Below are 14072 nucleotides of genomic sequence, written 5' to 3'. Positions count from 1 at the left end.
TTTCCAGGCAAGAGTACTGGAGTGGGGTGCCATTGCTTTCTCCCATAGTGAGAGCATGGAGTCCTCATTACTGGACCACCAGGGAATTCCCTCTATCTAAACATAAATGTAAACATCACGTAAAATCTAATTAAAGTTAGAAATGTTTTCATTCAGGGTATTGTCTTTTGTTGTTATTGTTACTATTTACCATTGTTCATCTTTCCAAAAGAAAAAGTTCTCACAGACTCCCTGGTATAGTTATACTTTATGTATCTTTACTTGGGGACATTGCTCACCCCTCCCTGAGACATTAGAAATGGGGGCTGTAAGAGAAAAAGACTATAATTTCAATACCTTTAGACCATGAAAATTTTATACCTTATTTAATGTCCCTGGATATGTTCCAGTGTCTGTCTCCTAGTTTATAGTCTATGGTAACTAGAATGGAATTTGTATCCTACTGTTGTGTGAAAATTGTGCAAGTCTTAATTATGTTGAATTGGTTCATGGTGCTTTTCAGGTCTACTATATCCTTCTACTTTTCTGTATATTAATTCTAATAATTTTTGAGAGTTTGAAATTGAAACTCCAACTAAAAAAAATCTTATTTTACTACTTAAAATATAATCATAATATATAAAGGAACTGTATGTAACTTTCGAAGAAGGCAATGGCACCCCACTCCAGTACTCTTGCCTGGAAAATCCAATGGACGGAGGAGCCTGGAAGGCTGCAGTCCATGGGGTCGCTAAGAGTCGGACATGACTAAGCGACTTCACTTTCACTTTTCACTTTCATGCATTGGAGAAGGAAATGGCAACCCACTCCAGTGTTCTGGCCTGGAGAATCCCAGGGACTGGGGAGCCTGGTGGGCTGCCGTCTATGGGGTCGCACAGAGTCGGACACAACTGAAGTGACTTAGCAGCATATGTAACTTTGTTCTGTGTTTTCCAAGTCTCCTGTAAATGTTATCATGCTTTCATAATTTAAAAAATTAAAAAGCGGAAAAAAAAAAGAAATGAAGGCTGTAACAGAGGAGAAGGCGGTAACAGAGGAGGGGCTAAAAGACAGGCTAGATGCAGGCGGGACAAAAGCAGCAATCAGATCCAAAGAAAGTCTGCTGGCCTTCCAGAAGGGTGAGGTTCCAGGTGGCTGAAGCCTGTCAAGGAAGCTTCTAACGCATCACAGGGATAGAGCGGGTCAGGATAGAAGTCAGAGGGGTTAAGTTTGGGCTGGATCCAGGGTGACTGGCCACTCTTCTTTTCCCTTGTTCCGTATCCATCCTGTTTTCTGTCTCATCACTTTGCCCTTTCTTGGACGGGGGTATGGAAGGGGGGTTATATGGCTTTGGGATCCAAAGCTTGTACCCTTGGTGCAGATCGCCTTGGTTAGATCCTACCGCCTCCACGGATTAGCTGTGTAACTTCAGAGAATTTATTTAACGTCCCTGTGCCACAGTCTGCTTACCTGCAGAATATAGATAATACCACTTCCACCTTCATAAGCTGTTTGCCTGTGATAATGTTTGCCCAGCACTTAGCCCAGTTTCTGGCATAACATGTTCAATAGTGTTGGCCATGTATTATGACCAAATTTTACATGGTACCACATTCTTGCTTTGGGATGCTATTGACATAGTTTAATATACCTCAGAGATATTTATTTATTTATTTTTGTTAAAAAGTGATGAAACACCAATTTAGGACATGTACATGGAATACTGAAATTCATCTCTCCCCTCTAAGGTTGTCTCAAATTTCATGTTGTTTCTTGGGATTTGTTCTTTATCTGGAAGGGAGTTGTTCAGTCACTCAGTCTTATCTGGCTCTTTGTGACTCCATGGACTACAGCATGCCAGACTTTCCTGTCCATCACTGTCTCCAGGAGTTTGCTCAGATTCATGTCCATTGAGTTGGTGAGGCTATCCAACCATCTCATCCTCTGCTGTGCCCTTCTCCTTTTGCCTTCAGTCTTTACCAGCATCAGATTCCACTGAGTCAGCCCTTTGCATCATGTGGCCAAAGTATTGGAGCTTCAGCTTCAGCGACAGTCCTTCCAATGAATAGTCAGGGTTGATTTCCTTGAGGGTGGACTGGTTTGATCTCCTTGCAGGGAAAGGAGTAGTCTAGGGCAATATTGTCATAGGCAATGAATCTTTTAAAAGCACCCACGTAGGTTGAACATTACTCAGAGGGAACAGAGATTAGAAGCTCACGGGACAGAAATGACCTTTCAGGTGAACTGCTCTTTAGACAGTGCTGCTCTGATTTTACGTGAGTTCCATTTGATGGAAATTTATCTACTCAATGACTGCTTTACGTCTGCTGTCCTGGAAGTGCAATTCTGAGGGATGTATGCAGAGCTGAGCTCTGGTGGACCATGCATCCGAGTGAGGAAGACAGTGAGCAAGGTGGTCCAGAGATGACGGAGAGGTGATGGGCTAGAGAGTGACCTCAGGAGAAACTCGGCAATGTCTGCAGACATTTTTGTTTGTCACAACTGGGGAAGGGATACTACTGATTTTAACAAGTGGAGGCCAGCTAAACATTCTACGGCTATAGGAATCCCACCTTAGTCCACCAAATAGAGAATGATTAGATTGTAAACGTCAGTAGGGTCCAGGTTGAGAACCTGCTCTAGATGGTCCTGGAAGCTTTGAAGAGGAGGGCATATTTGGGCTAATTAGGATGTAAATGGCCTTCCCTGGTAGCTCAGTGGTAAAGAATCTGCCAGCAGTACAGGAGATGCTTGGGAGATGTAGGTTTGATCCCTGGGTTTGGAAGATTCCCTGGAGAAGGAAATGACAATTCACTCCAGTATTCTTGCCTGGGAATCCCATGGATAGAGGAGCCTGGCGGGCTACAGTCCATGGGGTTACAAACAGTCGGATATGACTAAGCAACTGAACACACAAGATGAAAGTGATAAGAAAGCTGTCTATGCCAAAATTTGTGGGGGAAGCATTTTGGGAAGCAAAACTATCAAGAATAAAGTTCCTGAGGCAAGAGTAGGCTATGGAAGGAACGGAGGGAAGGCTGGTGTGGCTCATGTGGGTGAGATCAATACTGTGGGTAAATCACGCAGGGTTTTGTGGCTGAGATAGGAGTTGTTCAAGTGACTCAGTGGGTTTTGAGTTATTATGAGAGTTTGGACATTGTTGATTTGAATTTTTCCGTTTGATTTTGTTTTGCAGAATTATGGCCTTGAAACTGACAATATGAAGAACTTGGTTTTGAAACTGCGAGCGTCCTCCCATAATTTACAGAATTACATAAGCAGCAGGAGGAAAAGTCAAGCTTATGATGGGAACACCTCCCACAAGCCCCCCAATGAGTTCCTGACTTCTGTAGTGGAGCTCATAGGTGCTGCCAAGGCCTTGTTAGCTTGGCTAGACAGGTAAGTGATGGGTGTGCTTTACTGTCCTATGAAAGGAGGTCTGAGACACATAGAAGTCTGTACTTTGCCTCAGGAGTTTGGAGTCAGTGGTCCATTTTAGGGTCTCTTTGGAAGTTCTAGAGAAGGTGAATAGCAGGAACAGATTAACCTCAGCTTAGAGAAGAGTTGAGTTTTACTGAGGTTAAACATTACTAATTATCTGGCTACATGAAGGCTATTAGTTGACTTTTGAAGGGATGTTCATTCCCTTGGCTCATTTTTGGTTGTGTTTTAATCTAGAACTTCTCTGTCTCTTTGCTATTCAGATTCCTATTTTGTGTGTTACTTAGGAGGAAACTTACAATTTAAACTGGCTTGTTGAATATTATGCTTGTTAATACACGGTGTGGGATCCTGGTGGCTTCAGCGTCTTCACTATTTTTTTAAAGGGAATTTTTATTGCTTGCTTTCTAGGGCTCCATTTACAGGGATCACTGACTTCTCAGTGACAAAGAATAAAATTATTCAGCTTTGCTTGGACCTGACCACTACAGTCCAGAAGGTCAGTGCATCACTGTTGTTTTCTAAAAGTTTTTTCCTTTTCCCTTTTCTTCAAAGGATTTACATTCAGGTATGAAGTACCAGTCTGTCTTTCTCTCCTTCTTCTCCCCCACCCCCCCATCAGAGCTAGGGAGAGATGGAAGGCTTTAAATTAGATGTGTTATACAGATAGTTTCTGTGAAGAATGACTAGTGGCCTTTACATCAAAGATTGCTTTCTTTTGTTTCAAAATAGTTGACCTAATAATCCTGTGCTTTCTCTAAAATGTTAGAACACTACATTTTTTTAAAATAGAAATTTTGGAGTAACAACATTTCACCATAATCTTTGTTCTGAGTGTGTTATTGTATCTGCTTCTTAATTTTCTTTTCGTTTTGACCTGTGGAAGTTGGATTTACCAGTCAGGATGAGCTCAGTGATGACGCAGTAACAAACATCCCTCAAACCTCAGCAACTTATTCCTGGATTATCTACCTGTAGATGGATCAGCTGGGAGATCTGCTCCAGCTCTCCTCACTTCAGGATGTAGGCTGACAGAATCTCATGTTGTTTTTCCCCAAGGCAGAGGGACAGAGAACCTGAGTGATTTTCACACTGACAGATGTTCTGTTTTGGAAGTGACATGCCAGTTTCATGCACCACTCATTGGCCAGACTTTCAAATCCTAGTGAAGGCCAGGAAGATATTAACTGGCACGTAGCAGACTCTTGTGAAATTATTCTTAAGTTGAGTTGAAGCCATAAAAATGTAAGGAAGAGCGTGTTCTTTTTCCATGTCCCACTTGGTTCAAGTATTCTGAGAGTGCACGTTTGTTCCCACTGCTGATTTGGCAGAGTAAAGAACATCCTTTCTTCAGTTCTAACCATGCCATAAAATAGATGCAGTTCTGAAAAGCCATATGCTTTCTGTCTGTTCCTGGAACATGAAGAGTGAAGTTTTGCTGTTGTTTCAGGTCCAGTTCTGAGCGGCCCTTGAACTTGAGGCATGTGTGACTTCATCATATGCTTTTGAGGCCATGTTTTTAGAAAAGTGCCCAGAGCAATAGAGAGATGCTGAGAAACTCAGCATCTTTCTTGATGGTGTATAAAGTAATTTTGACAAAAAGTCTGATACCAGTCATGCTGTATTCATTATGTAGCCATCATGTCCTGGCATTTCTGGTGGAAGATGCCCAGGGGTACAGATCCTGTTCAGAAAGGTACCCACTCATCGCGTTTGCCCTTGTTTACTGGGGCCATGTGATGCCTGGTCCATGATTATTGGTGCTTTCTAAATGTGTGTTGAAATGAATGAGATAATGCTTTTGACAAATAAGCTGATGAGAATTTACTTCTTATCACGAAAAATTTAACCCAGACTTAAGGGACACAAGAGGTACTGTTTTTGTGTTTATTTTGTTTTCCCATTGGTACTCATTGAGCATATGCTTCAGAGATAGACAGCTACGGGTTCAAATTCTACTTCTACCATTAATTAGCTCTGGGACTTTGGACAATTCACTCAAAACTTATGAGCCTCAATTTTCCCATCTGTTAACTGGAAATACTAACAATTACCTTACCAGATGATTTGCTTCAATTTCTACAATTTATTGTGGAATAAGAAAAAAGGAGGAAGAAAGTGTAATAAGAAGACATGTTTTAAAATATATGTGTATTTGTAATACACATATACATCTGAAAACCTATATACAAAGAAATATCTAAATACAGTGGGAAATTTGGAAGGAAAGTTGGGATTACTTTGGCAAGGAGAAAAGTGGGGAGAGAATGTATGAGTCAAGCTAAAGAAAAGAAAACATTTTGTCATTTACAAAAAAGCATGTATGTGATCACGTTTATTTATTCATGTAAGAATGGATCTAGAAGAGAAATATAAAATATTTAAAACATAGTAAACCTATCTCAAAAAGATTATGAAGATTAAAAGAAGATATATGAAAAGCACAGTGCCTACTTAAGAAATAATAACCTATAGTAGGAAATATAAAAGTCTTTTCTGGTACCAGTTTTCTGGAACTAAACTTGTTGGCTTAAGAAGGAGACAAAGTTAATGCATATGTTAGTATTTCTGGTATTTTCTAGCTTATTGAAATTTGAACAATTGTTACAGATTAAGACTGGAAATGTAGAAAATATATATGGGAATGCCATTTTATGAACTTGGGTTGAAAAGGCATGTTTAGCTCATGAGGAACATGTGTTTTCTGTAGAGATTAGAGCACATAGGTGCTTTGGCAAGTGGTAAAATTTGCGTGCACAGCTGAAGGATGTGTGGACTGTCTTTTTCCATGGGAGGTGTCATGGCAGCTGCAAGGCTCACCTTGCCAGGGATTTCACACCCTCTCACAACTGGGGGACGTGCAGTTTTACTCAGAACTTCTTGGCAGAGAATCTTTTGACTCTTTAGGAAGAAGCCTGCCTTTTCCATTTATTGCTTTTTTTTTTTTTCCTGGGGAATTGAAGGAGTAAAAGCTGGGTCTCTATTATTTCTAGTGACAAGGAACACGTTCTCCTGCAGCCTCTATTTCGGTGTTCCTGTCTGTGAAGAGAGGCATTTGTTTGTCCCTTTTCTTGTTTCTCTGTTCCACTTGCTGCCCCCTTCCTGTCCTCATTTGTGTAACTTTCTCTGCATCCTTCCCTCTGATGACAGTGTGTGTCTCTCCTGATTGGAAGGCTAGAGAGTTGTTGTTTTTTTTCCCCTGCAAGGAAACGGCACACTTCTTTTGTGTGTGTGTATTCATTAATTTTTTTCTTTTCTTTTTTTAATTGAAGTGCAGTTGATTTATGCATGTTAGTTTTACGTGTGTAGCAAAGTGATTCAGTTCTATTGCACACTTCTTTTAAGCCTGCTTGGGCTGGAGTCCCCAGCCGCCCCACCTGAGTCCACGGATAGACCTTCCATCCAGTTTCCACGCTGTATTTCAGGGGAAGCCTCCTGTGGTGGGAAGGCCTTCTGACCTCTGTCTTCATTCTCTCCTCTTTGCGAGGACATGAACATGTGTTGTGCTGGCGAGGGACAAAATGGCCGTGGCAGTCGCTGGGTCCCAGTGTAGAATGAAATGGGGGGAATGCGCCCTAGAAAGTGAAGTTGCTCAATCATGTCTGACTTTCTGCTACCCCATGGACTGTAGCCCACCAGGCTCCTCCATCCATGGGATTTTCCAGGCAAGAATACTGGAGTGGGTTGCCATTTCCTTCTCCAGGAGATCTTCCCGACCCAGGGATTGAATCCGGGTCTCCCACATTGTAGGCAGATGTGAGCCACCAGGGAAGTCCTAGAGAGCCCAGGAAACAGAGAAGGAGAGAGGACCATCCCCAGAGAAGGGAGAGCCAGGGGACCATTTATGGGGCCATTTATTGGTTGGGTCTCAGCTGTGGACTACCTGCTTGACGTGTGTTATCACATTTAATCCTCAACAATTCTCTGAGGTAGCTGTTATCCTCCTGGCTTTGCAGAGGAGGAGGCTCAGGTGTGGAGAGGTTAAACCCATCTTCCAAGGCTCCTCAGTCAGTAAGAAGGGAGAATAAGGAGGGAGGGGAGCGGATGCTGTCCTTGACTGGGGCTCGGCTCATCCATGTGACCAAGGGATGTAACAGACCTCAGCCCTTCTGTCGGAGTCCTGAGGGCCTGACTTGCTTCCAACGCTTCTTTTTTCCATTCCGTTGCCTTCATGCCAAACAGCATGAAGTCAGGCCTGCAGCTGCTTCCTCCCGGTAGGAATGGGTGTGGGAACCCACGTCCATGAGGGCAGAAGGTAAAAAGCGCGCCCTTTCACACGCTGCCTTGGATGGTTCGGGGAGGCAGGAGCACCCCTCACCCAACTTGGCTCCATCACCATAGAAGCCCGTTTTCTTTCTTAGTGGCTCCTTGGATCCATCAAAGAATCAAATGTGAGGAACCACAAGGTCACACATGCACCTTGACGTCTGGGCCCCGGTGTACGGAGAGGAGCTCTCTGCCTCACCAGGATGACAGTCCTCCTGTTATTTGGGAATTTGTAATGCTGGGCTACCCAGGTGGTGCTAGTGGTAAAGAACCCGCCTGCCAACGCAGGAGATGTAAGACTTGTGGGTTTGATCCCTGGGTCGGGAAGATCCCCTCAAGGTGGGCATGGCAACCCACTCCAGTGTTCTTGCCTGGAGAATCCCAGGGACAGAGTAGCCTGGAGGGCTACAGTCAGCAGAGGCTCAGAGAGTCAGACACGACTGCGCACACACATATACAAAATGAAAAATCATAGACACAAACCATTAGTTTCATTTCTGGAACAAGACCTTATAAATATTCTGTTTTGCTCAAGTTGCCATTTACTTAATATTTCTGTCCTTCAGCTGGTTTGAATTAGGGGAGGGGTCGTCATGGTATTTAATGGTTCAGTTTCATGTACAAGATGGAGGATGAAAAGCACATTTTTGGGCTGTCATCCCTCATATTTTACAGAAGTTGCTCCTGGAGTTTGAATTTACATTAGACTCACATGTGCAAAAATATACTCCTAAATTTCTTTTTTAAAGTATTTTCTCACCAGGCTGCTCTTTGCCTGAGAGTCAGTGTAAATTTTGGGAGCAGTAGAGTGACCATTATTTCCCACATTTTTATCTAGCAGAGAAAATTTAAAAATTTTTTCAGAAAGCACTGAAATCCGATTATAAAATCAGAGGGTAGAATGCCATACATTTTAACCCCTATTCCCAGTGGCAGAAAAAAATGAGCTAAAATGACATTTTGACTGAAGCAAACATCTTTGATCATTCCAACAGAGTTGATGATTGTCCTTCCTGTACATGAAATACTTTGAATTTTCCTTAGGGTGCCCCAGTTTGGGATTATACTTAGTGCATGCTGGGTGCTGAACTGCTTCAGTCGTGTCTGACTCTTTGCAACTCCATGGACTGTAACCTGCCAGGCTCCTCTGTCCATGGGGCAAGAATACTGGAGTGGGTTGCCATTTCCTTCTCCAGGGGATCGTCCGGACCTAGGGAGCGAACCGCCATCTCTCACGTCTCCTGCACTGGCAGGCAGTGGTGCCAGGTAGACTCTCAGGAATCTCGCTGGTCTCCCTCTTCTCCGGCATGCACAGTGCTGTGCAGCTTGAACTCTTCTGCTGTAGACACTGTTGTAGAAGGTTAGCTGAGAGTTTCACATTGTCAGTTTCACTTTGGCTGCTTTCAGTCGGGACAATGGTGATTCCTATAATCAGCTAACTGGGTTCATAGGGTTCTGAGTCTTTTGTTCTTGAGCTGAGTAAACAATGCTTTGCATTCCGGCCTATTATTTAATGTCATCAATAACATACTTCAAGACCACTTTTTTGGCAGCGTGTTAATGAACGTTTTGTTGAACCCCTTTCATCCGTTAAGGACTGAAATATCTGATTTAATCTCAGTGGTGCTTAAAATAAACTTTGTGGCTAAGTTTACTCAAACCCTTATTTGAAAGCTATTCTTATGGGCAGGCCCGGAGCTAAAGACTCCCGGCTTGTTGGCCCAGTGCTAACTCAGCCTAGGGTCAGGTTTGAGAACCATTATCAACGTTCTTGGACTCTGATTTCTGGCTTCCTACTCTCTGTACAGTCTGGACAGTGGGTAGAGTTTAGTTCAGGTGATTTCTATAGGCTTTCTGATTAAATAGTTGGTCAGATGGGTTCCTTGGATGATTAGCATCCTGGATCTGGAGACAGTAGAGTCTTAGGAGGAATCTAATGTCTGCCCTCGTTTCGAAGTCTTCTCTTTCCTGAAGTTCAGGACTGCAGGCTGCAGGGTCGGGGGTGTGTGTGTCAGGGACCTCCTTGGGTCCCAGGAAATAGCTAGCCAGCTAAGTCAATTGTATCTGAAAGTTTTTTTTATCTCTTATAGCTTTAATTTTATTCTTTCTTCCTTTAGGATTGCCTTGTAGCAGAAATGGAGGATAAAGTTTTGGCTGTAGTAAGTATACCTTCTAAAAGTTACTGTAAAATTCTTTATCCCAAAACAGTGGGAATCACGTTAATTAAAGTATATGTGTTGTGGCTATGTATTTCAGGATATGCTTTGAAATACTGACTTTTGGGATGTGAATCTCTTAATTTAGGTAGAAAGGCAAGAATACAAGTTATTTAACAACAAGACCAACTATATTAGGTATATTGGGGTCTCTGCTTTGCTCCCCCCAACACTTCTTCAAGGTATAATTATATTTAGATAGCTAACTCTCAGCTCTCAGGGTTAAACTAATGTGCAAATTTCACTTTTTTTTTTAATTAAAAAAAATCTTGGCAAAAATCTTATGATGGAGGGGGGATGTACTGTGACTGTTTAAAAAGCATTTTGTAACTATTCATCATCACTTCCTCCTTTTGACATAAGCCAGCCTGTGCTCTTTTGATAAGGCCTTCCTCCTACTGATGTTGAGGAATTTAGCAATGAAACCGCTATAAATATATTTTCCATAAATAGGGAGGTTAAACACACTGGAGGCATGCAAAAAGTGTCACTTTTTGGATTCTTCCCCCTTAGAAGAAAAAAACCGCTCTTTAGAAAATCCTGATTTCTTTGGTTGTTTAATTTTGAAAGGTTAGATTAATCTGGGATTGGGAGAAATAACCACACGTAGCCACTATAGTTTCTACACGGAGACCAGTTAATAGGGATCCTCATGTCTCTACAGTAATTTTATCTGGTCAGTGTTTGGTGTTCAGAGAATGTGAGTCGTCACGGTAAAGCTCACAGACCTAAAGGTAAAATGCAAAACTATAAAATGCCTAGAAATAACAGGAGAAAATCTTGCTGACCTTGGGTTTGACGATGAGTTTTTAGATATGACGTGAAAAGTGTGATCCATGGGCTTCCCTGGTGGTGCAGTGGATAAGAATCTGCTTGCCAGCACAGGGGACTTGGGGATCTATCACTTATCCGAGAAGATCCCACATGCCAAGGAGCAAGTAAGCCCACATACCACACTACTGAGCCTGTGCTCTAGAGTCCAGACACTGAAACTACTGAGTCCATGCGCTGCAAGTACTGAAGCCTGCATACCCCAGAGCCCGCGCTCTGCAACAAGAGAAATCACTACAGTTAGAAGCCTTCGCAATGCAACTGGAGAGCAGCCCCCCTCACTGCAATTAGAGAAGGGTCCAGCTCATGCAGCAACAAAGACCCAGCACAACCAAAATATAAATAAATGAATAAATAAGTAAAAACAAATAAGAAGATTAGAATAGTCTGCTTGAAAGAAGAAAAAAAAGAATGCCTTGGATTGTGGATTGATCAACTTGTTGACTCTTTTTAATAATGAAGGATGGAGCCAATCCCAGCTAGAGAGCACATATGGATGTTTGAGTCCACTGAGAAACTCAGGAGTGAAAAAATAAAAAAGTGTGATCTGGGAGAGAAAAATGGGTAAAGTAGACTGCATTAAAATTAATATCTTTTCTCCATCAATGCACTGTTAAGAGAATGAAAAGACAAGGCACAGACTGGAAGAAGTTGTTCTCAGAACACACATCAGATAAAGAACTTATATTCAAAATGCACAAAGAACTCTTCAAAACTCAATAATAAGAAAGCAAACAACCTAATTAAAAAGCAGGTGAAAGATCTGAACAAACACCTAAAGATATACAGTTGGCAGGTAAGTATATGAAAAGATATTCAGCATCACATTCCATTAAGGAATTTCAAATTAAAATAACAATGAGGTACCACTACACATTTAATAGGATAACTAAACTCTACCACATGATGAAACCAAATGTAGAGCAGGAGGAACTCTTGTTCATTGCTGGTGGGAATGCAAAGTGGTGCAGCCACACTGGAAGACGTTGTGGCAGTTTTTTTTCCTTACAAAACTAAACATACTGTTATCCTACAAACCAGCGGTTATCAGCCTAGGTGTTTACCCAGATGGAAGAAACTTATATTCACCAAAAGCTGCATGGGATATTCTAGCCACTTTGGGCAATCATAACTGCCCAAACTAGGAAGTAGCCAAGGTGTCCTTCAGTATGTGACTGGATAAACAACGGGGTACATCCAGACAATGGAATATTATTCAGCAATAAAAAGAAATGAGCTCTCAAGCCATGGAAAGATATGGAGGGCCCTTAAATGCATATGACCAAGTGAAAGAAGCCAATCTGAAAATCCAAGATCTATATACTGTCTGATTCTAACCGTATGAGGCTTTGGAAAAAGCAAAACTAATGGAGAGAATAAAAAGATCAGTGATTGCTAGGGGTTCATAGTGGGGGAGAGGAACAGACAGGTGGGTGGAACTGAGGGAAGTTTTAGGGTAGTGAAGCTATTCTGTATGACACTGTGATGGTGAATACACGAGATTGTGCACTTATCAAAACCTGTGGAACTGTACACCCTAAAGAGTGAATTCTAATGTAAACTATGGAACTTAGTTAACAATAATGTGTCACTATTGGTTGATCAGTTGTAACAAATGTACCATACTAATGCAAGATGTTAATGAAAGTGAAAGTGAAAGTGAAGTCGTGTCCGACTCTTTGCGACCCCATGGACTGTAGCCTACCATGCTCCTCTGTCCATGGGATTTTCCAGGCAAGAGTACTGGAGTGGGGTGCCATTTCCTTCTCCAGAGGATCTTCCCGACCCAGGGATCGAACCCAGGTCTTCTGCATTGTAAGCAAGACGCTTTACTGTCTGAGCCACCAGGGAAGTCCTCATGTTAATAGTATCTTATTATTAACCATTATAATAATATAGGTGTGTTAGAAACTGTTGAGATGGAAAAGAAAATAGATGGAACTCTGTAATTTCTGTTATTTTTTCTCTAAAATGAAAACAGCTTTAATTTTATTTATTTACCTACTTAATATTTTGGCTGTACTCCAATGACATGTGGGATCTTAGTTCCCGACTAGGGATTAAACCCACATCCCCCGCATTGGAAGCGCAGAGTCTTAACCAGTGGACCACCAGGGAAGTCCCTAAAACTATTTGAAAATATGAAATGCATTTTTCAAAAAAGGTGCAGGACAAAATGATTATTTTTTTATGTTGTCAGTATTTGGTATGCAGAGAATGTGAGCCATTCTTAAAAAACCAGAGATGGCTGGGAATACGTGGTTCTCTTTAGTTGCTGAAAGGGGGTTTCCGCCCAGCCTGTGCATTTCAGTGGCTGTAGATAAGTTAATCTAAAAGCTGCACTTTTAAAGCAAAGCTGGAATAATGGTACTATTCTACACGTTGCAAATATGGAAGCCACGTGCTAGGTATTCACTGGGTGGTTTTATCACAATGTTATGACCAGAGCTAAGGATGATCAGTGAAGTGCATTTAAAAAAAAAAAAATTCAGTCGGAGTTAATGATTGACCTTCTCTATTCGCCTCTCCAACTCTAGGTCAAGGTTTTAAATGGCATCTGTGACAAGACCATCCGATCTACCACGGATCCTGTAATGAGCCAGTGTGCATGTCTGGAAGAAGTTCACCTACCAAACATTAAACCTGGGGAAGGTTTGGTAAGGCTTCTAACAGCATTTGTTTATTTTTGGATAGCATCATTGTTTTATTAAAGTTGTTTTTTTTTAAAAAAAAAAAACAATAATTCCATATTGCTTTCACTAGAATTCTGAATAGAATTAGACTGATTTCCATTATGTAGTTAAGAATTTGCTGTCTTGAACTGTTGATAATGTTTTACATCAAAGCGTCTTGAAAGTATAAAAATAAATACAGTTTTAAAACTGTAAACTCATATCTTGAGGAATTGTCTTAACAGTTTTATTTTTAGATCTTAGCAATACAAGGAGATAGAGCACACTTCCACAAAGGAAAGAAAGATGGTCTCTGGGTAGAAAACAACATCTGCCGTGAAGTCTCTATTAGCACTTAGGCTTTATGTGAGAAGAGACAGGTTGAGAGAAATGATGCTTTTAAAAAAGTTCAGAAATGTTTTAGACGTAATGTATGAGCTCTGTAATAACAGGCCCCGAGTACCTACAGGCAGATACCTAGATCAGCACCTAGGTCTGCATTCTTGGTAAGGAGAAATGTACATAGAGCCTGCTCCAGTTCAAAGTAAATGATCGCTTATACTGAAGTAAACATGTAAGACTTCCTGGAGATGCGCTTATTCACATATTGAAGTGGAGAAGTGCCCGCTGCTGCTGCTGCTGCTGCTGCTGCTGCTGCTGCTGTCGC

The 14072-nt window shown here is 41.7% G+C and overlaps 1 protein-coding gene across 1 annotated transcript in view; it reads left to right on the top strand.

The window, feature by feature from the left end:
* The window catches only part of LOC128053175 (CNK3/IPCEF1 fusion protein), a 257177-nt gene that overhangs the window by 5922 nt on the left and 237183 nt on the right, over positions 1–14072 (top strand). Inside the window, exons 2-5 of the mRNA XM_052645626.1 lie at positions 3176–3378; positions 3832–3919; positions 9804–9845; positions 13271–13390. Of these exons, the coding sequence (XP_052501586.1) occupies positions 3176–3378; positions 3832–3919; positions 9804–9845; positions 13271–13390 (453 nt within the window). The remainder of the gene's footprint in view (positions 1–3175; positions 3379–3831; positions 3920–9803; positions 9846–13270; positions 13391–14072) is intronic.

Source organism: Budorcas taxicolor, chromosome 9 (assembly GCF_023091745.1).
Source record: "Budorcas taxicolor isolate Tak-1 chromosome 9, Takin1.1, whole genome shotgun sequence".
Taxonomy (NCBI): domain Eukaryota; kingdom Metazoa; phylum Chordata; class Mammalia; order Artiodactyla; family Bovidae; genus Budorcas; species Budorcas taxicolor.
The sequence above is the reverse complement of the archived record's forward strand: the minus strand, read 5'-3'. Positions and strand labels throughout refer to the sequence as shown.